At 52.6% G+C, this 26,643-nt stretch overlaps 3 protein-coding genes across 5 annotated transcripts in view; 2 read left to right on the top strand and 1 right to left on the bottom strand.

Moving 5' to 3' along the window:
- The window catches only part of LOC119096253 (putative calcium-binding protein CML18), a 26,235-nt gene extending 3,250 nt beyond the window's left edge, over nt 1–22,985 (top strand). Inside the window, exons 1-2 of one of the 3 annotated variants that reach the window (XM_037219067.1) lie at nt 8,082–8,119; nt 21,884–22,985. In XM_037219067.1, coding sequence (XP_037074962.1) covers nt 8,090–8,119; nt 21,884–22,360 — 507 coding nt within the window. In that variant the 5' untranslated portion in view covers nt 8,082–8,089 and the 3' untranslated portion in view covers nt 22,361–22,985. Of the gene's footprint in view, nt 1–8,081; nt 8,120–21,623; nt 21,666–21,883 lie in introns of those variants that run through there. The other 2 variants (XM_037219069.1, XM_037219070.1) reach the window with 2 other exon arrangements.
- On the top strand, nt 1,517–2,460 carry LOC119096254 (calmodulin). Its single transcript, XM_037219072.1, has 2 exons — nt 1,517–1,582; nt 1,803–2,460. The coding sequence occupies exons 1-2, from the start codon at nt 1,553–1,555 to the stop codon at nt 2,277–2,279; spliced, it is 507 nt and encodes a 168-aa protein (XP_037074967.1). The 5' UTR covers nt 1,517–1,552; the 3' UTR covers nt 2,280–2,460.
- Nucleotides 11,768–26,643, bottom strand: LOC119096251 (ubiquitin-conjugating enzyme E2 J2). The gene is made up of 5 exons (XM_037219066.1): nt 26,454–26,643; nt 23,311–23,437; nt 15,380–15,614; nt 14,664–14,792; nt 11,768–12,758 (listed from the first exon to the last, which is right to left on the bottom strand). The coding sequence occupies exons 2-5, from the start codon at nt 23,430–23,432 to the stop codon at nt 12,561–12,563; spliced, it is 684 nt and encodes a 227-aa protein (XP_037074961.1). The 5' UTR covers nt 23,433–23,437; nt 26,454–26,643; the 3' UTR covers nt 11,768–12,560.

The raw sequence follows: 26,643 nt of genomic DNA, 5'->3' as shown, positions 1-26,643 counted from the left end.
GGAGGAATGTTTCAAACAATAAATAGAGCACTGGTAAGAAAACGACTTCAACAGGGATGAATCACTCGAGAAACGTGCCCGCATTATGCTGGCAACTAAAAAATGTACCTGTGAAAAAACGCTGACTTCCACACCAACGTCGAGTTCACCAAGCATCGGTGAAAACAATCACTGACATCATTGGTGGTTCCACTGTCTTCCTCAAGGGTGCTAGTAGGGTGAACTCTCCATGGTTATACCCACGGAGCGCATCAGGCGTGCAATTTGTAGGGTGACCCCTTCCCCACTATTGTGCCCAGGGAACGCATCAGGCGTGCAGCTAGTACGTTGACCCCCCCCCCCCCCTCCCCAGTGTTACACCCAGGGAGCGCATCAGACGCGCGTAGATGCATGTGGCTGCCGAGCCTATCACTGCCACGAGGGACCACGCTGTGTCCGCACTTGGCTGGGCAGAGATGCACTGTATGAGAACCAGTTCGGGACCATCTTCAGGCCAGGTCGTAAGTAGGGCATCACGTGCGATGAACCCTATGACGGCGCTGCATGATTTACGAAGCACAGACAACTACACTACACCTCTCGAAAACTGAATATCGAGGAGCCTGCTCAGCTGCACATCCAGATAAGAGCGCTAGAAAATCTGAGGTCACAACCACTACCCAAATAACTCACTATCAATAACAGGAGGACTCCATCGACGTTCATATCGATCAAGTTCTAGCAGTGCAGACAAATTGAGAGCGCATGGTTGCAACTATGCGTTATCTTGAAAACCAGAGATAGCCGTCAGGTTAACCTGCACTCTGTGAGGAATATGATGAAATTGTCTGCCTCCAATGAACTGACTTAAGGCGGAAATATGGGGAACCAAAGAAGGAAATGTGGGGAACCACCTACAGTTAACCATCAGCAATGCAGACAAGCGTCTTCAACGCCAGTGCACGGAAGACTACGTCATACAACATAACACCGGCAAATCATCGACCGCGCACTAGTCTGCATCACCTTCCAGGCCAGTCACCAACTTGTTGGCGTGATTAGCCTGACATGTGCCATTCGTGGATCACTGATCGTTTCGCACACCCTCTGAGTTCCGTCAAAGGTCCTGACACCGGGCTCAGTGTGAGACCCTGAGGTCACTGACGTCTGCTGGCCGTAAAATATAATCGTGCCCAACACGCGCCATCCTGAACAATTCTGCAGTGTGACGTCACGTAGCTGGGCCAGCCGGCCGCGCACTAGTGGCTCCAGCGGCGTCGCTCTGGGGGCCGACAGGTCACGCCGGCCGTCGACCCCACACTTATCTCCTGACATCTGACACCGCGGTGGCTCACGCTATGACACAGGGTCACGGCGGGGCGGGTGACAATCCAGCTTGCCGTATCCCGTGTCACCCCCAACGTTGCATTGCTGGTGACGCCTCTGCCGCTGCCGGCGGACGGGCCACCAATTCGTATAAAGGCGGGGCGCCGGCGGCCGTCTGCCAAGCATTCTTCACACCGCCACACTGCGCGTCTGCATTGACCGTTCCAGCCGAACACAGTCGAGCACAATGCTGAAGCTGATCGCCGCCATCGCCCTGGTGAGTGGACAACCCACGGCGGGGCAGTTGGACTGTGTGACGTCAGGGCCAAATCACGGAGCGCTGCCGTCATAGCGGCACCTGATGTTCGCTTACGCAGGCTGTTAAGTGTTGCGAGACGTGTCTCGCTGGCGACCTTCCTGTCCACGTGAGGTTGTGTACTGGTGACGGCGGGGACAGCCAGACCGTCACTCTCCTCACGCGCTTTCTCCACCCGCAGACGGGCGCGCTGGGCGCCGCTATGCCCATGGGCCTCAACGGCGACGAGGTGCAACAGGCGTTCCAGGGCATGCTGGATCAGTCGGACGCCGACGGCGACGGTCGCCTCTCGGTGGCCGAGCTCGAGCCCATCATACGGGCCGGCGGGCCGCACCTCAGCGCCGCCGACGTGAGGCACACCATCTCGCTCATGGACGGCGACGGCGACGGCTTCGTCAACCTGGCCGACTTCCGGCAGGCCGCCAACGAGCCGCCGCCGGCCGAGGTCGTGCCCATCGCCTTCCGCGCCGAAGACACAGACGGCAACGGCCAGCTGACGCAGCAGCAGGCCCTGGAGGTGGCGCCGTCGCTGCTCAGTGGACACCGGCAGCTCGAGCACGTGCGCTACGTGCTGGAGGACGCCGACACCGACGGCGACGGCATGCTGGAGCAGGACGAGTTCACGTTCGCCGTCGTCGCACTCCAGAAAGAGGTGTGAAGACGCTGTAAGGCCGGCTGGACGGAGGCGACTGTGAGGCCGGTCACCCTATGCCGACGGGGCCGCCCGCTAACGATGTGAGGTGCGTGATGTTAGCGCCATAGGCCTTGAAGCCCCCATTGTAAACCGATGTGTCATGCTCATGCTTCATCTGTGCCAACATCATATTTTGCCAATAAAACCACGCGAACCGCTCTAATGCCTGAACAACTTCTCTGCCGCCTCAACCATCGTAAGCTTCACGACCAGCAAGCAACTGACCTCGGGTTTTCTGCGAGACAGACAACAACAACCACGCTAGCTGTCGTAAACCGCTTGAGGCACACCCGAGCTGAAGAATTCAGTACCGTCACTGATCTGTGGCGTTGTAGAGACGTGAGACGCAGCACATCCCGCCCAACGCCGTGGTGGAGCCCGCCCAGGTACGGCGGGCCCTCCCACCCGCTGACGAGCTGACGATGGAGCCTGTGCGAGCAGGCGGGAACACCGGCTACAGTCGCAGCCCGCCGCGGGAACACGAGACCGTACCGGTCACAGCCGGGCCACACACGGACCACCGGTCAAGGACGGACACACCGGGTGACAAAGTACACCAGCTCAGGTATCATGCCTTAGCATCGGGGAGTCACGCTCGGCCACCTGACCGGCTAACAGATGAGCCTGTGAAAAGCTGACCAGGCTGTGTCTGTATTCGGGGGCGTCGCATTGTACACTTTCGTGGGGGACCTGAGACCCCAATACTGAAATCAGTCCATCATTGCTCTTCCGAGCCTATCCCCCTCCTCCAAAGCATATGACCCAGAGAATCATTCGGCCGATGAAATGCAGTTCGTATCTGAAATGATGGTACCGTAGGTGCCTACATATATCATTATACATACCATAAAAACATCATATATCATCATTATGCTCCCATCAACGTAAAACGGGGCGCCATTCTTTGAAACCACAGCAGTTTTGTAGCCAACTAACTTTTGAAGGCCAATTACAGCATCGGGGACGCAAATAACAGTGGTCAAAATCCGGGATTTTTATGATTTTTCGGTAGGTTAACTCAACTTTAGTGGCTCAGGCCAGCCCGAACCAATCTCAGAAAGTGGCATCGATGTTTGTATTCATGCGTACGAAATCATACGAAATTACGAACACAACTTGCTTTTTGGATAAAGCCTTTCCCGGAGAGAACCACCTATGCGTTGACAGAAGTACGCTAAATTAAATTGCACGTGAACAAACATGGTGGTGATGAGACGTTCCTGCGATTCACGCGCAAGCATTTCAATGGTAAATTATAGTTTCAAACCGCTGAACTCCTGAATGCACCTAATATCACAGCACACAATAACGAACGCTCAACTGAGATGTGTCCACGTCACGGCAACGTGAAAAACATTTTGGTTTAGTGATGTCGTGCCTTGTGGCACTTAAGTAGTCTGTTGTTGTCATGCCCGGTTACATTGTGCTAAGTTAAGGAGTGTTAGATCCCAACATATCGCCATTTCCAGCCGGGACCGTGCAGACCCCTGTTGGTGTGTATTCGTCCACGGATTCCCTTGGCCACAGCCCGCCACCGGGATGTCCTCTGGGATTCCCAACAGATGGCGTCCTGAAGCGGCCGCCTCAGGCCGTGACGTCACAGACACAACAGGGTCATGACGTCATAGGTTCGTAGCTAGCTGTCGTAAACCGCTTGAGGCACACCCGAGCTGAAGAATTCAGTACCGTCACTGATCTGTGGCGTTGAAGAGACGTGAGACGCAGCACATCCCGCCCAACGCCGTGGTGGAGCCCGCCCAGGTACGGCGGGCCCTCCCACCCGCTGACGATGACGCCTGTACGCGCCGGCGGAGACATTGGCTACAGTCGCAGCCCGCCGCGAGGAACACGGGACCGCACCGGGCAACACACGGACCACCAGTCAAGGACGGACACACCTGGTGACAAAGTAGACCAGCTCAGATACCCTGCCCTAGCACCGGGGAGTCGCGCCCGGCCACCTGACCGGCTAGCAGATGAGCCTGCCACCTGCGAAAAGCTGACCAGGCTGTGTCTGTATTTAGGGGTGTCACATTGCATACTTTCGTGGGGGACGTGGGCCTCCCCCGATGCTGAATTTAGCCTCCTCAATGGGCTTTTAGCCCCCCCCCCCCCCCCCTCCCTGCTGAATTTAGTCCTTTAACGCTCTTCTGGGTCCCATCCCAGCCTCAATGCATATGAGTACAAAGAAGAATCCTACGGAAATAAAATGCAGCAAGTGTCCAACCTGCTGATACCCTTAAAACCTAAATGCATCACTCGTCACAGGCATCATTATCATCATATATTATTATCATTAACACATCGACTGAAAACGGGATGTCATTCTTTGACGTCACAATAGTTTCGAAACCAACAAACTTTGTAATGTCAGGTCTAGCATCGCGAACGCAAATACAAGTGGTCGAAATTCGGCATACATCAGGATTTGTGAGTAGGCTAAATCAACTCTATAGGCTCAGCCCACCGCCACAAATTCTCGAAATTAACAATTCTGTCTGCATCAATATTTATGGAATAACGCACAATAACAAACATAACTCGCTCCTTCAATTTAACGTTTCCCGGAGGGTACCACCTATGCGTTGACGGGGGTCCGCTAAATTAAACTGCACGTGAACAAATATGACGGTGCTGAGTCGCACCCGCCATTCATGTATAAGCATTTGACCAGCAAAGCATAGCTTCAAACTGCTGAGCTGCTGAATGCACCCAACATCACAGCATATAATAACGAACGCTCAACTGGGATGCGTAAACATCACGGGTAGCGTGAAGTAAAAAAACATGGGTTCAGTGATGTCGTGCCTTGTGACACTAAGGTAGTCTGTTGTCATGCCCGGTTAGACTGTGTTAGCTTAGCGAGTGTCAGGTCCGAACACATAGCCATTTCCTGCACGGACCGCGCAGACCCCTGTTGGTGTGTATCCGTCCACGGGGTTGCCCGGGCGGTCGCCGCCGCCGGGATGTCCGCTGGGATTCCCAACAGATGGCGTCCTGAAGCGGCCGCCTCTACGCCCTACCCGCTACAGCCTCTCTAGCCGGGACGTCACAGACACAACGAGGTCATGACGTCACAGGTTTGAGGACCAGCGGACTGGAGCCGCCTGCATGCTGCAACCTGCGACTGAGGGGCCTGTGACGTCACCGACCAGTGACCTTGTGACGTCACAAGCTCTGGACAAACACGCCGCAGCCTGCTGGAGGAGATAGCTCTATCGGCCGCCGCGGATTTGTGACGCCACAAGTTCTGGAGTAACTAGCTGCAGGCTGCTTGCGAAGGTAGTTCAGCCTGCTGGAGTGGCTTCGCGACGTCTTTAGTGTACTGTCACACGCAGTGGTAACGTATAGAGCTGGTACGACCAACAGTGAAACGAAATCATCGTTATCGGCAAGCTTACGTGAGATGTTCAAAGCACTAGCGAGGAGCAATACTCACATAGATAAGACGGTAGAATTACCCTTGTTGCTCCAAAAATCAGGAGAATGGAAAGGTAGTTATGTTGATGTTTCGGCAACATGCCTTCATTGAAGCAATAGCATAAGGGTTTCAAACAATTCTTCGAGTGTTTCTCCTATTGCTTTGATAAAAGCACATTGCCGAAATGTCAACCCAACCATATCTCCTTTCTCCTGCTTTTTCACGAGGAATAATGCTAGTACTACTGATTATCTTTGTTTTCGGCAACTTTGCACTTCTGAACAAATCATACAACAGCACTGTAGATAACAAACTATTCTTATTTCCCAGATTGCATCGTGTTACATTGGAACCAATGGCGGGTGCGGGACGAATATATTTTGTTAAGCTTTCTTCTTTCAGTAAGCTTTGTTGCTGAGCACAGGCCTACTGCGTCTATGTTGCTATCAGCCCCTCTACCCCTGAATGTGATGATGATGGTGCTATGCGCTTTAGGAGGAATATTTCAAACAATAAATAGAGTATTGGTACGAAAACAGCATCAACAGGAATGGACCGCTCGAGAAACATGCCCGCATTATGCTGACAACCAAACAGTGTACCTCTGAAAAAACACTGATTTCAACACCAACGTCGAGTTCACCAAGCATCGCTGAAAGCAAGCGCCGGCATCATCGGTGGTTCCACTGTCTTCCTCAGGGGTGCTGGCAGGGTGACCTCCCGTGTTATACCCAAGGAGCGTATCGGGCGTGCAGCTAGTAGGGTGAGCACCCCCCAGCCCCTACCCTGTGTTACGCCCAGGGGGCTGATCAGGCGTGCGTAGATGCATGTGGCTGCCGAGCCTATCACTGTTACGAGGAACCACGCTGTGTTCGCACTCGGCTGGGCAGAGATGCACTGTATGAGAACCAGTTCGGGACCATCTTCAGGCCAGGTCGTACTTAGGACATCACATGCGCTGGTCCCTATGACGGCACTGCATGGTTTACGAAGCACAGACAAGTACACTACACCTCTCGAAAACTGAATATCAAAGGGCCTGCTCATCTATATATCCAGATAGGAGAGATAGCAAATCTAAGACCGCAACTACTGTCCAAATACTTTACGGTCAATAACAGGTGGATTCCATTGATGTTTATATCGATCAAGTTGTACCTGTATTATACCCAGGGAGCGCATCAGGCGCGCGTAGATGCACGTGGCTGCCGAGCCTATCACTGTCACAAGGGACCACGCTGTGTGCGCACTCGGCTGGGCAGACATGCACTGTATGAGAACCAGTTGGGGACCTTCTTCAGGCCAGGTCGTAATTACGCTTTTACGTGCGGTGAATCCTATGACGGCACTGCATGATTCACGAAGCACAGACAAGTACAATACATCTCTCGAAAACTGAATATCCTGCTTGGGGCCTGCTCGCCTATATATCCAGATGCGAGCGATGGCAAATCTAAGACCGCAACTACTGCCCAAATACTTTACTGTCAATAACAGGGGGATACCGTCGACCAAGGTCCAGCAGTGCAGACAAATCGGGAGTGTAGGGATCGAACTATGCGTTATCTTGAAGACCGAAGATAGTCATCAGGCTAGCCTGCGCTGTATGAGGAATATGATACAATTGTCTGCCTCCAAGTAGCTAACTTACGGCGGAAATATGGGGAACCAAAGGCGGAAATGTGGGGAACCACCTATGGTTAACCATCAGAAATGCAGACAAGCGTCTTCCAGGCCAGTGCACGGAGGACGACGTCTTGCAACACAGCACCGGCAAATCATCGACGCATCACTAGTCTGCATTACCTTCCAGGTCAGGCACCAACTGGTGGGCGTGATTAGCCTGACACGCGCCATTCGTGGATCTGTGATCCTCAGCACACTCTCTGAGCTCGGTCAAAGGTCCTGATATCGGGCTCGGGGTTAGACCTTGAGGTCAGCGACGTCTGCTGGTCATAATATACCATTGTCGTCAACACGCGCCATCATGCGCAGCTCTGCAGTGTGACGTCACACAGCCGGGCCGGCCGGCCGCGCAGTGGTGGCTCCAGCGGCGTCACTCTGGGGGCCGACAGGTCATGCCGGCCGCTGATCCCGCCCTCGTCTCCTGACATCCGGCACCGCGGTGGGCTCACGCGATGACACAGGGTCACGGCGGAGCGGGTGGCTTATCGGCACACCGTATTCCCGTGTCACCCCCCACCGTTGCATTCCTGGTGACGCGCTGCCACTGCCGGTGGACGGGCCACCAATTCGTAAAAAGGCGGGACGCGGCGGCCGTCTGCCAAACATTCTTCCCACCGGCATACTGTGCGTCCGCATTGACCGTTCCAGCCGAACACAGTCGAACACAATGCTGAAGCTGATCGCTGCCATCGCCCTGGTGAGTGGACAACCCGCGGCGGGGCAGTGATACTGTGTGACGTCAGGGCCAAATCACGGAGCGCTGCCGTCATAACGGCACCTGATGTTCGCTTGCGCCGGCCGTTAAGTGTTGCCAGACGTGTCTCGCTGGCGACCTTCCTGACCACGTGAGGCTGTGTACTGATGACGGCGAGGACAGCCAGACCGTCACTCTCCTCACGCGCTTTCTCCACCCGCAGACGGGCGCGCTGGGCGCCGCCATGCCCATGAGCCTCGCCGGCGACGAGGTGCAGCAGGCGTTCCAGGGCATGCTGGACCAGTCGGACGCCGACGGCGACGGTCGCCTCTCGCCGGCCGAGCTCGAGCCCATCATACGGGCCGGCGGGCCGCACCTCAGCGCCGCCGACGTGAGGCACACCATCTCGCTCATGGACGGCGACGGCGACGGTTTCGTCAACCTGGCCGACTTCCGGCAGGCGGCCAACGAGCCGCCGCCGGCCGAGGTCGTGCCCATCGCCTTCCGCGCCGAAGACACAGACGGCAACGGCCAGCTGACGCAGCAGCAGGCCCTGGAGGTGGCGCCGTCGCTGCTCAGCGGACACCGGCAGCTCGAGCACGTGCGCTACGTGCTGGAGGACGCCGACACCGACGGCGACGGCATGCTGGAGCAGGACGAGTTCACGTTCGCCGTCGTCGCACTCCAGAAAGAAGTGTGAAGACGCTGTAAGGCCGGCGGGACGGAGTTGTCTGTGAGGCTGGTCACCCTGTGCCAATGGGGTCACCGGCTGACCATGTGGGGTCGGGATGTTACCGTCACAGGCATCCACGCCGCTATTGTGAACTGATGTGTGATAGAGACCATTGAACTTGTCCGGTTGTGCAATAAGGTCATATCCATGCTTCACCTCTGCCAATTCCATATGTTGCCAATAAAACTGCGTGAACCACTCAGCATGCAAATGTCTGAACAAATTCTGTGGCGCCTCAACCATCGTAAGCTTCACGACAAACGAAGCAAATGACCTCGGGTTTTCTGCGAGACGGACAGAAACACCCACGCTAGCTGTCGTGCACCGCTTGAGGGATACCCGAGCTGAAGAAATCAGTACCGTCACTGATCTGTGGCATTGTAGAGGCGTGAGACGCGGCGCATCCCGCCCAACGCCGTGGTGGACCCCGCCCAGATACGGCGGGCCCTCCCACCCGCTGACGATGACGCCTGTACGCACCGGCGGAGACATTGGCTACAGTCGCAGCCCGCCGCGAGGAACACGGGACCGCACCGGGCAACACACGGACCACCAGTCAAGGACGGACACGCCGGGTGACAAAGTACACCAACTCAGACACCCTGCCCTAGCACCGGAGAGTCGCACCTGGCCAAAGCAAAGGAGAATCCTACGCAAATAAAATGCAGGAATCGTCTAGCCTGCTGGTACCCTAAAAACCTAAATACATCATGCGCCATGGGCGTCATTATCATCATATCTTATCACCGTCATCACATCAGCTGAAAACGGGATGTCATTCTTTGACGTCACAACAGTTTCGGAACCAACAAACTTTTTTAGGTTAATTATGGCATCGCGGACGCAAATACAAGTGGTCGAAATTCGGCATATGTCAGGATTTGTGGGTAGATTAAATCAACTTAATAGGCTTTGCGCACCCCCACAAACTCTTGAAAATAACAATTCTGTCTGCATTAATATTTATGGGACAATGCACAATCACAAACACAACTCGCTTCTTCAGCAAGACCTTTCCTGGAGAGTATCACCTATGCGTTAACGGAGTCCGCTAAACTAAACTGCACGTGAACAATTATGACGGTGTTGAATCGCACGCGCAATTCACGCATCAGCATTTGGCCAGCAAAGGATAGCTTCAAACTGCTGAACTCCTGAATGCACCCAACATCACATCACACAATAACGAACGCTCAACACGGATGCGTCAATATCGCGGCGGCGTAAACAACATTTTGGTTCAGTGATGTCGTGCCTTGTGGCACTAAAGTAGTCTGTTGTTGTCATGCCCTATTACATAGTGCTATGTTAACGAGTGTTAGATTCCAACACATCGCCATTTCCAGTCGGGACCGTGCAGACCCCTGTTGGTGTGTATTCTTTCACGGGTTCCCTTGGCCACCGCCCGCCGCCGGAATGTCCTCTGGGATTCCCAACAGATGGCGTCCTGAAGCGGCCGCCTCAGGCCGTGACGTCACAGACACAACGGGGGTCATGACGTCATAGGTTCAGGACCAGCAGACTGGAGCTGGGTGCATGCTGCGACCTGCAGCTGGGAGCCTTTGACGTCATCGGCCAGTGGCCTCGTGACGTAACAGGCTCTGGACAAACACGCGGAAGCCTGCAGCACACCGTGGCCGGCAGCTGTGCGCTCTGTTGCGTTAGTGGCAAGCTAGGGTGATGACGTCACAAACTCTGGACCAACATGCCGCAGTCTGCTGGAGGAGATACCGGGGTCGAGCCCAGAAGTCCGACCCGGCATCTATACTGTGCATCTGCGGCATCTGCAAGACTCCGACCGACGGAACGGTGTGTCCATGTTCAACCAAAGCGAGCAGGATCGTCTGCTTCACATCCGCATGCGTTTTGTTTTCAGGCCCTTACTTTCTATTTCTCCAATTCGCCTTAAGTCTACAGTAAAACACCGTGATTATTTGTAGGGCTCATATGATCAGCAGTGTCACGAAATCATTTTTCTCGGCAGCCTCGCACTTACAACAATTTCATTGAGCATCAGAGGTTACGCACTTCCGTTTCCTGCGTTAAAGCAAACTTCAGTAAATGCAATGGATGCTGAGGGAAGATTCTATTTTCCGAATCCTTGCCATTTCAATAAGCTCTTCTGCTGAGCATGGGGCACTGGCGTTTAAGTTAGTCATGTATTTTCGTTCCCTCCGGGAATATTTCTGACATTAAGTAGAGCGACCGAGAAAAAACAAACATGAACATGGATTGATCACAAAAGCAATAAGTATGCACCCTGCCGACAACCAAACAGCACACCTCTGGGAAAAGCAGACATCAGCACCTACGTCGAGTTAAAAACATCGGTGAAAGTAATCACCGGCATTATCATCACCCCTCCCCCCCCCCCCGCATAGCACGGGGAGCTGCGCCCGGCCACCTCACTGGCTAACACCTCAACCAATCACCTGTAAAAAGCCGACCATGCAATCAAAGTATTCATACATCCAGAATAATACACACTAACAACTCCGGTTCACTACCTGCATAAGGTCTTTCCGGAAGGGTGCCAGACATATGTTCACAGCAGTGCGCGACACCGTACTGCTTATAAACCATCTTGTTTTGGATCGGTGCACCGTGGCACTGCAGCAGTCTGTCCGTGTAGTTTCCCGGTATCTTTCATATGTTACCAAGCACTGGATCTTTTTCTGACGTCTAACATATGGCCATTTCCAGCACGGACGGTGCGGACCCCTGTTGGTGTGCATCCGTCCACGGCCGTTCCATCGTCCGCCGCCCGCCGCCGGGATGTCCGCTGGGATTCCCAACGCCTTTCCGCCCTGCCCGCTACAGCCTCTCTAGCCGTGACGCCAGACACCGGAGTCACGACGTCACGGGATTGCGGACCAGCAGACTGAAGCCAGTTGGATGCTGCCAGAGCTCCGCTCGTATATGACGATAGGGGTATTCGTATATTCACAACACGCATATCTCCGTGGTCAGCGCCGCACGTACACGTGGTCGGCAGGCAAGGCGCAGTCCGAGCTCGAGTGGACCGCGGGGTGGCCGACGCTCGCGTTGTCATCACGTGCCCGTAACACGTGCTTCCACATCAGCGCGGTGCCACGCGCCTGGTGGCCTTCCACCCATCACATTCAGTCCAGAGCAATTCCAAATCGGCATATTTTGGCATTGCTGCGTATCGTGATCACCATTCCGACGGAGCGACGGCGCCAACTGTGCGCACAGCGGCTGATACGCACGGCCGCGAGAGGTCCTGTCGGCACGCCGGCGGAGGCGCCCGGCTTCCATCCGACCTCGAAAAAATCACATCCCGCTACGCCCAAAGCGAGGTCACAAAAAACACTAGGTCACAGATAAATGCGACCGATTTCAACAGCCGCCACCCCACTTCAAGAAGTTTAAACCTGCTACGATAGGCCAGCGACTGAACGCGCCGGCGTCTCCCCCACGCCGCGGTACCGCAGCACCAAAACAGCCGCACGAGCGCCGCCGCCGCCCGTCCGTTCGTCCTAAGTCGCATGCCACCTGTCGACCCTATCGCCTTGGCTCTGCCCATGCCGGGCGGCGAGCTCCCTGACCAACAGTCAGGCGGCGCCACAGCCTCCGAGCCACGTCAGGCCGCGGTCGGGGGCGCCGCCGGTCGGCAGCTGCTGGTTCAGCTCGGCACCGCCAGGGAGCTGACGCCCCGCTCTCGCACGTCGCGCCCCGCGCGGCGGCGCCCTACAAGTCCTGCGTGACCACGTAGTGAACGATGCCGGCGAACAGCACGAAGCCGGCCATGACGATGAGGTTGCTGAGCGCGGCGCTGAGACCGGAGTTGGTGTCGCCGGCCGAGCGGCGTGCTGCTTCGGCGCCGGCAGTCTCCTGTGCCGCCTCCGCTGCGCTCTCCCGCCGGCGTGCCAGCGTCGTCTGGATCTCCTGCGCGCCAGCCCAACCGCGAGGTCACTACAGGTCTCAGGGCGTCACGCTGGGATCAGCGGAAGATCGCTCCGACACCATAAGTCGAGCCAAGTCCGTAGGGTTACTATCAGGTCGCAAGGGTCATGCTGGGATCACAGGAGTCTAAATGGGGACATGTGGACGACGCCGAAGTCGCCGAGGCTCTATAAAAGGGAAGGCAGCGTGGCCTGGAGCTCCTGAGCGTAGGAGGAACACGCCGACACCCTTCGATGGCAACATGGGATCTGTCGCACGTGTGTGCCGTCAGCCCGAATTCGCTGGTGTCACAGTGACGCCTGCTGGCGTAACTGGGTCACCAGCAGACAGCTGGTGATATAACATGTGCTCGGGTGAGGGTCCAATTGACCCCCGAAGGTTTTTCAGAGTGCTTTGCGAACGGCACAGTGTAGCCGCGCCAAATTTTGCATAGCTGTACACAATTGAAAAGCGGATCGTTTGGTATCACAATTTAGATGTCCCTTGCAATGTCGCTGACTTATAGGTCAAAGTCAGGCCATGGTTTCAGCGAAGTCAATTTCTAGGGAGTCGTTCAATCTGATGCAACAAAGCAGTGTTAGACTATGCCATACATCTCTGAGACGCTTTCTTAGGCAGCACTACTAGTGAATACGCAAATAACATTGACCTGAGGTCAGGTATGGGGGTCAGACCAAGGTCAAAACCAATCTGTTTTATTACTCTGGGGCTTGCTGTACGGGATACTTTCTGGTGCTCACTTCCAATTTATTGATAGCAAGAACCACATCATGCATCTACCACGGACTTCTTACAGGTCACAATAGGTCACTGACCAAAAATGACCCAGGTTTTTTGTTTTGTTTTTAGAAACATTTGAAACATTAGAAACACTTACAAACATTAGAAACATTAGAAACATTTCGAAACATTTCGTTTTTAGAAACATACTGCCTAGCGTAATCTTTGTCGCCTATTCAAATGCAAAACTCGGAGCAGTCTTGTATGATTTTGATCACCATGACCTCCAAAAGATCACACAAGGTCACTGACCTTGAATGAGCAGTGACCTTTTGCATAGTCAGTTAGATAGGTTTTGGGGGCGCTTTGGAGACCAATCCGGAATTTAACCTTCTTTGACATTATTTGACCCGAAGGTCATGACCTAGTAACCTTGAACTTTGACCTAAGTGAGTCCACGTACAGGTCAACACACCCTGTAAATTTGGTGTCTCTAGCTTTCTTAGTACCCGAGACCTCAGGGGAGGGTTCAAATTCCCCCTGCCTCCCCCCCCCCACACCGAGCGAAGGGTATTCAGCCGGCCACCCGGGCGCTTGCAACGGGCTGCATGCGTCACGATCGAAGCGGCCCGCAGCACCTCCACGTCCCGCGCTGGTCAACGATTGGATCAGTCTCTCAATGTCGGACGGTCGAAGTGGTCCGAATTTCCGGTGACAAGTACGAGAGGTCGAACTTTACACAATGACAAAAGGCAAAGCACCGGGCCGAATTATAAAAACACAATCTAGCAACGCCTCGAAGACAAAATCTCGAACAACGCTGCAAAGAAATGTCCGGCATAACGTCGCACGAGCAAAGTCAGGGTCCACATCTACGAGGTGAACAACCATACTTTACCGCGTCCGACGGTCAAGTCATGGATAACAAACGAATCGCAGTCTAGGGGCGGAGGCAAAGCACCGGAATCAGGGCTTCGTCCTAGGCGACAAGCGAGCACTTGGGAGGAAGGTCTAGGTGGCACTCTCATGAAATAACTTATAACAGGAGCTTCGCGCAACACTGCGCTGTCAGGAGGTAAGATCAGGAGGTCAATAACCCCGTAAGGATGAGTTCCGAGACGACAACGCAGTCAGGAAGCGGGGCCGGAGACGGCCGTTCGGCCCCACCTGCACTTCGTCCGGAAAGAGCTCGCAGAACGTGGGGTCGTTGATGTTGTACTGCAGACTGTGGTGGGCGTACATGCGCTTCTCATAGTCGGACGTCTCTATGCTGCCGACGGTGGGCGAGACCTCCAGCTGAAGCGGACCCGGCGGCGAGCGGGAGTCAGTCGGCGCGTCACCACACGGCTCGAGCCGGGGCTGCCGCCGACGCCGGACAGCGAGGGGCGTCGATTCGGGGCCCGGGTGGTGAGCAAACGTGTCGCAGGGAATATATGCTGGGAATATGTCGCAGTGGTCAGTGGTCATGAATTGGGTTAAACAGAACACGATGGCTGATACAAACCTGGCTAAATGTCAGGTGTCGAAGGATCAGGCGAATAAATATAAAATGCAGGCAAACGAAAATCACTGGTCAACTGGAATGCGTGTCTAAATCGAGTACTAAACTCCCACAAAATCGAACGGATAACGTTCAGCTAGCGATCAAAACAAAAATAAATGAAAGCAGACCAAACCACTAAATACACAAATACTGAGCGCGACGGGGCTTGCACACCAGATGAACGCGATTCTACGAAGCCGTCCATACACTCTGCCGTCAAATCGTGGTGCAACTCCGCCCCGAGGCAGCCGGCGGCCGGGGGTCGGCCCGGCTTCTGAGAGCGCGCCGTGCCGGGGGCTCCCCGGACCCCTCCCGCGCACGTCTCGGCGGCAGCACTCACCATGAAACTGAGCAGGCCCGTCAGGATGGTGGACACACTCCAGCTGGGGTTCCAGGTGTCCGGGTGGAAGTCGCTGATGGAGAGGCAGAGCCGCGTGTTGGGCTTGAAGCGGCCGTTCGGCGTGATCATGTAGATGCTGGGCGGCCGGAACGGGTACTCGGAGGGGAAGCGCAGCATGCCGTGATACAGGCCGCCCACGTACGGCGTGCCCTCCGGTCCGCGAACGATGTAGTGCCTGCACGAAAGAGGAGAGATGCTCGCGTCAGTGCGATGTGTGCCTGCACGGCCGAGGAGAGATGCTCGCGTCAGTGCGATGTGTGCCTGCACGAAAGAGGAGAGATGCTCGCGTCAGTGCGATGTGTGCCTGCACGGCCGAGGAGAGACGCGGGCTACGGTACGATGTAGTGCCGACACGGACGAGGAGAGACGCGGGGTAGAGTACGATGTAGTGCCGACACGGACGAGGAGAGACACGGGGTAGAGTACGATGTAGTGCCGACACGGACGAGGAGAGACGCGGGGTAGAGTACGATGTAGTGCCGACACGGACGAGGAGAGACACGGACAACTGCACGATGTAGTGCCCGTACGGCCGAGGAGACGCCGGCTACTGTCGCAGCCTGCCCGGGACAATGAGACCGCGTCGGCCACAGCCGGGCAACATGCGGCCACGTGTTGCCCGGCTATGGGCAACATAGACCACCGCCCACGAACGGACACACTGGGGACATAGCGAACCAGCTAAAATGCAAGCGTACCACAGGGGCAAACGGGCCCGATCACTCCGTACCAGCTGCTGGCCGCACCTAAGGCGCAATCCTGGCCGGGCTACCGCTGTATTCGCACGCTCGTTAAAGCCATCATGTTGCCTCTGCATGTTTGGTGTAGCTATCTGCTGACAGCGGCGCGCTCCTCTTCACTCCCAGTCCAAAATATGGCTCCTGCTGAGTTACGTTTGAGATTCACGAGCGGGCCCAGACTAATGTCGCTCCTCTCCGAGGAGATCCCGCAGTCCATGCACTGTTTAAGAGAATACCATAATAAACACTGGACTGGAATGTTGACTAGAAAGCCCACGAGGCCCGTTGGCGGCAACATCAAGGTCGCCATGACCGCGCTGATCACACACGGATGACAGCCGCGGTTGCCCAGAACATTTTCGCGATGAGAGCAAATGCCTGCGCGTCTCGCAAAGCCGGCCTATCCACACCAGGCTTTGCTCGCCCTATTTGTCTGTCCAGAGTCGACCGCGTGCCGGGTGCTAGTACACAAATACGAGCGAGACCGATGAAGCGTTTGGCGCGCGGCGTAGTGCTTGCTGGTGAGGACACGCTCCCAGCGTCGATCCAGACACGGATCTGCACACCAAGCACACGCACTGAACCGCCGGCATCGAACAAGCCAGGCAGTGCGCGCCGACAGTGGCCCCACTCTCGCACACAGAGTGACGTCATTTCCAGTTTGGACCGCGCAGGCTCCAGGTGGTGGGTTTCCAGGCACGGAGGGTGTTCCCCCTCCCTCTCCCTCCGGCAATGCGCCGGCGACCGCCCAGATGCCAGAGAGGGGTGTCACCAGATGGTGTCCAGAAGCAGCGGCCTTCAACGGTTGGGTAAGCCCGTGGATACTCGTACCGGCCGGGTAACTGACTAGTTTGGGTATGCATTTTGGGGCCATCGCGAGCATGGACGCAGGTGTGGGTAAGATGCTCACGACACATATCGTGCACTTCATGAAACACCTCACAAGTTGCTGCCGTGCGTGCTGGGATCACACATAGTTCCATTCACACTGTGTCTGCGGTTGGCGGCGCAGAAAAATGAGTCACGGCGCAAAAGTTCCTAGGTATCACAATTTCAACCACCTCAATACAAAAAAAGAACGCAAACCAGCAACGTGTGAGCACAACTGATAGGCATGGGTAGCGATTGGATAGAGCACGTGCATGAGAGAGGGGCGAATCATATAAAACGAACCACGCTCATGAAGGCCTGCATTGCGACGGCAACGGGAAAAACGTGTGCGCAGTGAATGTTTAAAAATGTGAACATGAACAGCGCACTGTTGCCAATCCAGAGCCTGCGGGCTCTCGGCACTCTTAACATCTAGAACACTGCTCTCTTCGATAGTCTGTGTTGGCTCTCTCGGCCCCATTTATAAAGTCACACGCAATGCCAATCAGAAAGCTAAAATCAGCAGCCTTGTGACTAATTGTTCCTTTGCGATGGTTGTGCATTGTAATAGTTGTAACGTCATCATCATAAGTCGCATATTACAAAAAAGCTGGAAGTCAAGATTATTTTCGTGCCTTAGATTTGCTGTTCAGCATAATCGTAAGGTCATCGTATTCGAGTGAATGATTCCTCTTTTGCCTCAGAGGAAGTATCCCACCTTTGGAGCATATTGCAAAAAAATACTCTCGTGGCACCTCAGGGCCAGTCATTATGGGCGTGGGAACAGGGGCCCAGGGGGCCCACGGCACCCCACTTCTCAAGGTGTGGCACCCACGGCACCCCACTTCTTCTCAAATCAATGTTAACTCCCCCCCCCCCCCCCCGCTTTTCAGATTAAGGTTGTATTTGGCTTATTTTTGCACTTCATTAAACATGCACGCCGATTTACCTAGTTCACCAGCCATCTCTCTCAAGATGCGTCATCTTTTTCGTTTGCTCATTGGCCATCGCTTTGTATTACAGCCGCAAGACCTGCGCCGCACGGCCTGGAGACTGCAACGCCGGGCGTCGGGGCTGTTATTGCTATGACTTGCGAGCACGCATGTTCAACACCATATTACGTAGTTTTCTTATCAGTAATCAGCTCTGACAGGATCTTGAGCATTACAAGACGAATATGGGCTAGTCATGTTAATGCAAATTATGAATCCCATTTCACCTGCAATCTGCAGTCAGGGAGAAATCAATATCTCTGAAGGGCGCAGAAAAACATGGAACTGGAGTCTATGTGAAAACTATCGGACTGTCTGCGGTGATCAGGGATGTTGCGTCAATGAGGGTCCCTGTTGCTGCTGATCCGGGGTTAAATGCGCGGATCAGAAGGCCTCCCGTGTCAGGGATGGGAACAATGTGATATCACATATCCTTCTAATAACCTCCGGATTGACCAAGAGATCACCCGTGACCCCGTGCACCAGAATGATACCCAGAGGACACTTCGTGATGGGACGGAATGGTCCTTCAGCCCTTGACCGGAAACGGTAAGGTACCCCTGGTGTTCCACTAAAGAGGCCCCTTGCTCGGAAGGGAATACAGGGTCTCACTATTGCTGAGTAGAGTGGGGCTCTCATCATTGTTGAAAAGCACGGGTCGAAATGAATTTTTAAAAAACCAGCAAGGTCATGCCATGTTTGCCTGAGAACGTTCATTTCTTTCATAATGTATTACTGAAACAAAATACATAAAAATGCTTGAACACGCCCGCCCGCAACCTCCAGAGCAAGGACAAGGATGGTCTGGGTTGCAACTTCCGTAAAACCGATAAGTTTCGGCCACTGCAAGTGCCACCAGACGGCGGGCGCCGAGTTAATCCGTCTTCTGGACAGATAAATAGCTGCGGAAACACGAAAGAAAAATAGAGATTTTACCTTCACTCTTCCAGTTAAACCACCAGATTACAGCACCACTTCGCGGTGCTTTTGGGCCCAATCCGTTCTTTTCATCAATCTAAAAATTGCGCGCGTGAAACATGCCCTCAGACTGCCTTTTAAATACAAGATGTGATGCCATGAAGCGTCCAAGGATGCTTTTTCAGAAGCGTCGTCATTTTCGTGCACCCGTTGGCCACAACTCAATATTAGCTGCTAGGGCGATGCTGTGCGTCCTACGGAGACTGCAACGCCTATGGGGGGGGGCGAGGCTTACGTTTCTAAAATTTTAGAATGCGCATACTCAAAATTACGCCACATAACCTGTATAACTAGTTGATTTAAGTGTTTAAAGGTAATCATTTCAGAAGCGTCATCATTTTCGTCCACCGGTGGGCCACGACTAAATATTAGCTACTGTGCTAACGCTCCGCGGACTGCGAAGACTTCAACGCCTGGGGTCAAGGTTTTTGTTACTAGGATTTGCGAGCGAGCATGTTAAAAACACGTTACATGCATTGTTTCACCTATCGATTCGGACTGAATGGTGAAAATTTTCAGACAAACATGGCTTGGCCATGTTAATACACATTGTCGACCACTCGATTTGCAATCGAAATTTCGTCTTCAAATTTGGATCCAACATATTGATCTGCAATCTACCTTCGCAATGTCCTCAAGGTCTGTAGAACACAGATAAAAAAAAATTGACAAAGCTTCTGAATTCTATCGGTTTAGAAAGAGTCAGCTAACCATTGTGAATTAAGAGCGCCGGTGATTTCTTCCATGCAGTCGTTCAACGCCCGATTTCTGCAGCTTATTGACCTCAAAATGCAAACAAAATTGAGCTCACGGTAACTCCTGATTTCTGCTCTGGTAACAAGGTAAAAATAACAATAAAACGAAGAAAACCGTGTCACTTGTTAACAAGTAAGCCCTATCCGGGGATTTTTTTTGGGGGGGAGGGTCACCATAAGATGGGCTTTTGTCAACCCTGTGTTCCCTCTTGGCAAGGCTCTGGCTACACCCCTGCCTACACCCAAAAGCAGATCAAGTCGCGTACGTTGCATGATGGGCAATGAAGCGTCCGTTGGGCCAATCCATCCTACAGCAGGCAGCTTCACGGAGACTATTTTTCTGCGACGGTGTGGTATAAGGGAAGATACTTTGGGAAAAATACTGTTGCAGGTGTCCAACACATGTTTCATACACCATGTAGAAGTAACGCTGATCCAAAAGTATGCAACAAAGTAGCCACACGATCAGCTCGCAGTCAGCCATGTGGGAGACATCCAGGCCAGGGCAGTGGCCACCGACGGCGGACAAGAGCATGTGACAGATGGGCCTTATTATGTGGCTTGATTCTTAAAAGACAATCTCCAGTTTTGTGGATTTTGTCACATGGTTTCTAGCAGTTTCAAGCTCTCGAATTTGTTTCCGCCTAAAATACTGCGACAAGTCCTATTTCCTGAAAAGCAGCCAGCGAAATGAAGGCGCATTAAAAACATGGCGCATTGTGAGCCATCCAGCCACTTTCAAAATTCTCACCAGCCTATATCCATGCCGTATTTTGGCATCTACACTGTGGAGGCAAATGCTTCCTTAACGACCAAAAATACCTACTCGATCGTGGAATTGCGTCTCCCCAGGAAAGACAGTGTTAAAATGGACGAAAAATCTAGGGGAGCTGGATAGCCTTATTTGCCAAATGACAGATGAGTCGAATAGGCAATATAGTGCACCAGTGAAAAACAGCTCTAGATGCATAGCTAGCACAGAAGCCGTGACATTTGAATAAAGAGCGATAGCAATCCCCATCCCTACCCCCCCCCGCCCCCCTCCTTCCCCCGGTCATCGCGCTCGCTTTCCAGAAAAAGCTCCTGAAGTACACCCTAAGCTTGCCCCCCCCCCCTTTTAAATGCTCCTACACCTATGCAAGTTATCAAAGGATGAGTCATAAAAGGATGTCAATATTCATTATCTTTGAGTCCAAACTTCGCTGTTAACACTTGGTATCAACACTACGCTTCTTCCCCGCCGTTATCGCGACCACTGTCGTCATGTCAACTGCCGTGGCATCTCGACTGTTGGGAACGTTTGTGATTCACCTAGCAGGCCAAAACAGCCTGTTATCAAGCACCGCATTGATTAATTTTTGCGCCAGTGCACCACCATGGGCCACGTGATACACCCATTCCTAAAGCCAAAACGCGCGTCGAAGAGTTGTTAAGCGTCCATAAGGCCTACGACGTCTGTTGCCCGCAAAATACAATCGTGCCCAACACGCGCCATCCTGCACGGCTCTGCAGTGTGACGTCACTCAGCTGGGCCAGCCGGCCGCGCAGTAGTGGCTCCAGCGGCGTCGCTCTGGGGGCCGACAGGTCATGCCGGCCGCTGATCCCGCCCTCGTCTCCTAACGTCCGACACCGCAGTGGGCTCACGCCATGTCACAGGGTCATGACAGGGTGGGTGGCATATCAGCTCGCCGTATCCCGTGTCACCTGCAGCGTCGTATTCCTGGTGACGCCGCTGCCGCTGCCGGCGGACGGGCGGCCAATTCGTATAAAGGCGGGGCGCGGCGACCGTCTGCCAAGCATCCTTCACACCGGCATCCTGCGCGTCCGCATTGACCGTTCCAGCCGAACACAGTCGAGCACAATGCTGAAGCTGATCGCCACCATCGCCCTGGTGAGTGGACAACCCACGGCGGGGCAGTGAGACCGTGTGACGTCAGGGCCAAATCACGGAGCGCTGCCGTCATAACGGCACCTGATGTTCGCTTGCGCAGGCCGTGAAGTGTTGCCAGACGTGTCTCGCTGACGACCTTCCTGACCACATGAGGCTGTGTACTGATGACGGTGATGACAGCCAGACCGTCACTCTCCTCGCGCTTTTTCCACCCATAGACGGGCGCGCTGGGCGCCGCCATGCCCATGGGCCTCAACGGCGACGAGGTGCAGCAGGTGTTCCAGGGCATGCTGGACCAGTCGGACGCCGACGGCGACGGCCGCCTCTCGCCGGCCGAGCTCGAGCCCATCATACGGGCCGGCGGGCCGCACCTCAGCGCCGCCGACGTGAGGCACACCATCTCGCTCATGGACGGCGACGGCGACGGCTTCGTCAACCTGGCCGACTTCCGGCAGGCGGCCAGCGAGCCGCCGCCGGCCGAGGTCGTGCCCATCGCCTTCCGCGCCGAAGACACAGACGGCAACGGCCAGCTGACGCAGCAGCAGGCCCTGGAGGTGGCGCCGTCGCTGCTCAGTGGACACCGGCAGCTCGAGCACGTGCGCTACGTGCTGGAGGACGCCGACACCGACGGCGACGGCATGCTGGAGCAGGACGAGTTCACGTTCGCCGTCGTCGCGCTCCAGAAAGAAGCGTGAAGACGGCCGACCGTGACGGGACCCCCGACGGCGGGACAGTGGGACGGTGCCCTCTGCAAGGCCGGTGGGACGGAGGCCTCGGTAAGGCGGCCGGACGGAGGCCTCTGTAAACCGGTGTGACGGAGGCCTCTGCAAGGCCGGTGGGACGGATGCCTCTGTAAGGCGGCGGGACGGGGCCTCTGTACGACGGTGGGACGGGGCCTCTGTAACGCGGCGGGACGGAGGCCTCTGTAAGGCCGACGGATGGAGGCCTCTGTAAGGTCGATGGGACGGAGGCCTCCGTAAGACACCCGTAAGACCTGTCACCCTGTGCCAATGGGAGCGCCCGCTGTTCATGCGGGACTCGGGATGCTACCGCCATAGGCCTCGATACTGCTTGTGTGAACCGATCAGCGTTCAGGACAACTGGGCTTATCTGGTAACACAACATTGTTGTACTCATGCTTTATCGGTGCCGACATCATATTTTATCAATAAAACCATGTGAATTGTACAGAATTTCTAACGCCTCAACCATTTATACGACGGGGAACCATCAAAACGTTCATGATTGCGGCGTCCCGCGTTCCTATCGTCCAAAATTACAGCAGCCAGCATTCATAACATCCAAAATGGCAAGATGCAGTGTTCATCGCATCCAGTTCCACGCCCATTGGCGGCCTTCAAAGCATCCAAACTCGCGACGTCGAAATTCACAACGTCCGTGTTCACCGCATTCAGCGATCACATCCAAACTTGGTTCTGATTCCTGCTGCTAGATGGCAGAACAGTTACGTATTTAATCCTACCGCTAGGTGGCAGAACAATACCACGATTACCCTCTTCCAAAAAAGGCTTAGTCAGCTGGCCCTTAACCCATGAACACCTGATACCTCCAGTTGAACATGGTTGACACAAATCACCTAGAGTGCCTGGCGGCTGGCAGCCAGCATCAACACAGGCATGCTTACCATTCCAAGATGTTGGAAGGCAGCGGCTCAGCCGATATGTACGGCACAGGGTCAGCTTTCAGGCGCATGTAGTCACGCCTCAGGCGCACCAAGGCTGTGTTGTTTTGTGCCTTCTTGCCCATTTTTTCTGAAAGTGGATGCCAGTATATCATGATAATGAACTGGGCTTTTTGGCATGCTGACTGCATATGGTCATCAAGCACCATTGAGCACATCAAACACTGGCTCAAAAGTCAATACTACAATGGTGGATTAAGTGTTATGCATGCTTGATGAAGGTGCATCAATAGTGGTATGAGGCATGAAAAGATGTGTAAATGATACAGAAATATCCAGGGGTGAGAACTAAGGTGAGAATGCATGATTGTGGGGTAAGGGCTCAACTAACAAGTACTGTTAGAGCAGTGGACAGATCCAAGAAACACATTCTATCAAAAGGTAAAAACAAAATGTTTTCCATAAGTACTTGTGGGAGGCAAACGCATCCAAGCAAAACTGGCTAGAAATATTACAATTTGTATGCTCAGTATAATTTCTCCAATGATTTAACCCATTTCCCCTTTTGGAAGGTCAGATGGCCAAGTTGAGGCACAGTTGGGTGGTTACAGCCTCTTCAACTGAGTATGGAACAACACCCCTTGATAAATGTCTGGACTATCTGGCCACTGTGTTTGCACAACATATGTAGTCATGGGACTGATTTTCTTAAATCAACTAGCCAAAGGCTGATCCTTGTGTTTACATAACATGAGTAGTCATGGGCCTGAACTTCTTCAATCATCTAGCCAAAGGTTTTGCACAAATGACTGGAATTGGAAACATTTGTTAAACTTATTGAAACCCTTGGTGACTTATTTGAAACCCTGCCCCTGTAGTGCTATACAGAAATTCTTGCTCAACACAACCATCCAAGACTTAAGGGTATCACATTATGCAATGGCATGGCTACATGTTCCAGTATGGCTCTCTCAAACCATTCTGAAATGAGCCAACAAAGACAAACCACATTATCTGTTTTGGCATACAGTTCAATGAGTGCCAAGATTATGTGATGCTTTAGCACTGTACAAAATAGAAGGGTGGTAGAACCATATTGCAAGAACCATGCATAGAATCAACCATATTTGTTTACTTTTGAAAATATGTCACCATAGTACTTTGAGGAATATATCAGCATTATAACAATGCTATCTGCAAGCAGTCTGAAACCACCAGTGCAAATGGCATACCATAGCAACTACATAGATGCTATCATAGTTTTCATATAGATCATTGGTATGATAGATATATCACACTAAAAATATAATTAATTCCACAGTCTATGTCAGATACCAAAAATTTTAGAAATATCAAGGTTGGTTCAGGAATTTCTTCCCATGCAGCACCACAGGACCAATAATCATCAAAACTGTGAAAAGAGTTGGGGACTTTCTCCACCCCTCTCCAGCAGAGCACATACATTGCCCATTCTAGAGCACTGGAAAACAATCTGACCTCTCCATTGACCAATGTCTCTAGATCACAGCCCCATTGCACAACATTGCATTAGTGGCTATAACAAATCAAAGGGGCTAAGATTCTTGGTAGTTCATGGCTTAAAAATAGGTCAAATTTCCAGAAAAGTATTTTATATTTTTCTTACTACAGAATCTAACAAAACAAAGGATCAAATTTGCATTACAAAACATAAATTATCACTGACAAGCACTCCCACTATAAAGACAAAGGTCATAGCAGTTTAAGTTAGGGTTGTACAGAAATCTTTAAATCTGCTATACCAGCTGGTTCAGGTTTTGAAAACATCAGTAAAATGGTCCAGTGTTGGAAAACTTGACGTTTCCTGGTGTAATGTATACCAGGAGATTTTGGACTCCAGGATTGTGACTAGGTAAAAAGAAGTACTTTGTACTCCATCATGATGGAACAAAAACAGCTTTTGTAAAAGCTTATTTTACCTCTTTGTGTCAGGACAAAATAAAACCAGAACATGCAACAGGTTCAGACTTGCTGCTTCCATCAGGAGCCATGTATTGATATCTGCAAGAGCAAAAATCTTGCACCCACCAGACTAAGATGCCCAATAGTAAGCAGCCTGTGTTGCCACCTAGGTACATGATACACCATGTATGGAAATGTAAAAAAGTGTGTGAATGTTGAATGGAATCACCTTTGAACAAAGCCGGGAAATGAGAAAGTACCAGACTCACACCAGTCTGTAGATTAGCAAAGCTGTCACTTCCTATGTTCGCAGACCAACTCAAACTTGAGCATGACTTAACCGACCATCGCCATCATAATTATAAAAAATTTGAAGGTAAGAGCATGAATCTACCTGTTTTGTGATTATTTACAATATGTCCTGCCTTAAACACGATGAATGGTGTACAATTATTTTTTTGAAATGGTCAGAAAATCACTCCTAGTAACATGAAGCTCCACTTTGCATGTTTCAGCAAAAAATCCTTTATAGCTTTTCTGTATCAGACATGTGTAAACAAAGAAAACAAAGCACCATCTTTTCTACCCAAAGAATGCATCTCTAAGTTCACAATGTTTCGGGAAATGATTTAGTATTTGCACATAACAGTAAATTGGTCTGACACCACACCTAGAAAACAAATGTCATGCCAAACACATCCAGCATAGCAACAGCAACATTGCATGACAGTAGTGGCATGACATACAGTAGTGACACTGCAGCAAGTTTCATGGCATTATATCATAATCCAAGGTTTAGAGGAATTATGGCATTGCAAAGGCATTTTCAGGTAAAAAATAATGAAAAATGTACACATCTATGGCATAACAAATATTTAAGACATTTTTCACAGAAATAAGTAAAACTTTGGCAACCTTTGACTTGGTCTGAGCCTGCAGATGCAAGTTCAGGTAGTTGCACACAATGGGGGTGTCAAGTCTTTTGTCTTTCAAGTCTTTCAAGTCAACCTGCATCTGTCTCTTTTCAGGACAGATGCAGGTAAATGCAGGGTCAATATGGCAGTAAGGATGCAGGAAACTAAAGACTCACAAAAAACAAAGTGATTTACAAAAGCAAATGGCTAATTGTACGACTATGCAGACAACCACTTGTGATATGATCAAATTTTATAGGCAGGCACAGATGTTAAAACGCTGGTACGTACCGCGTCTATTCTAACAACCTGGCCCTACTCTTAATTTCTAGCCGGGGTGATATCTTCTTTGGTCTCGCAGGTCAGACTTTCACTTTTACGTTCAATAACCGGATGCGGATAGTAACACAGGGAAGGAAGGCAACAACAAATATTATGGCGCCCTACACAACACCCAACGCGCGACCCCTTCCCCCCAAGT

This window comes from Pollicipes pollicipes, unplaced genomic scaffold (assembly GCF_011947565.3).
Source record: "Pollicipes pollicipes isolate AB1234 unplaced genomic scaffold, Ppol_2.1 Scaffold_4295;HRSCAF=5057_pilon_pilon_pilon, whole genome shotgun sequence".
NCBI lineage: Eukaryota > Metazoa > Arthropoda > Thecostraca > Pollicipedomorpha > Pollicipedidae > Pollicipes > Pollicipes pollicipes.
This window is presented reverse-complemented; position numbering and strand designations above follow the sequence as displayed.

What these genes read in the sequence shown, in the direction of transcription:
- LOC119096254 (XM_037219072.1), top strand. Translation starts at nt 1,553, where the DNA reads ATGCTGAAGCTGATCGCCGCCATCGCCCTG. An exon ending in TGATCGCCGCCATCGCCCTG is followed by an intron (nt 1,583 to 1,802) that starts GTGAGTGGACAA and finishes CTCCACCCGCAG; the next exon opens with ACGGGCGCGCTGGGCGCCGC.
- LOC119096251 (XM_037219066.1), bottom strand. Translation starts at nt 23,432, where the DNA reads ATGGGCAAGAAGGCACAAAACAACACAGCCTTGGTGCGCCTGAGGCGT. An exon ending in CCTTCCAACATCTTGGAATG is followed by an intron (nt 15,615 to 23,310) that starts GTAAGCATGCCT and finishes TCTTTCGTGCAG; the next exon opens with GCACTACATCGTTCGCGGAC. An exon ending in CGGGCCTGCTCAGTTTCATG is followed by an intron (nt 14,793 to 15,379) that starts GTGAGTGCTGCC and finishes GGTCCGCTTCAG; the next exon opens with CTGGAGGTCTCGCCCACCGT.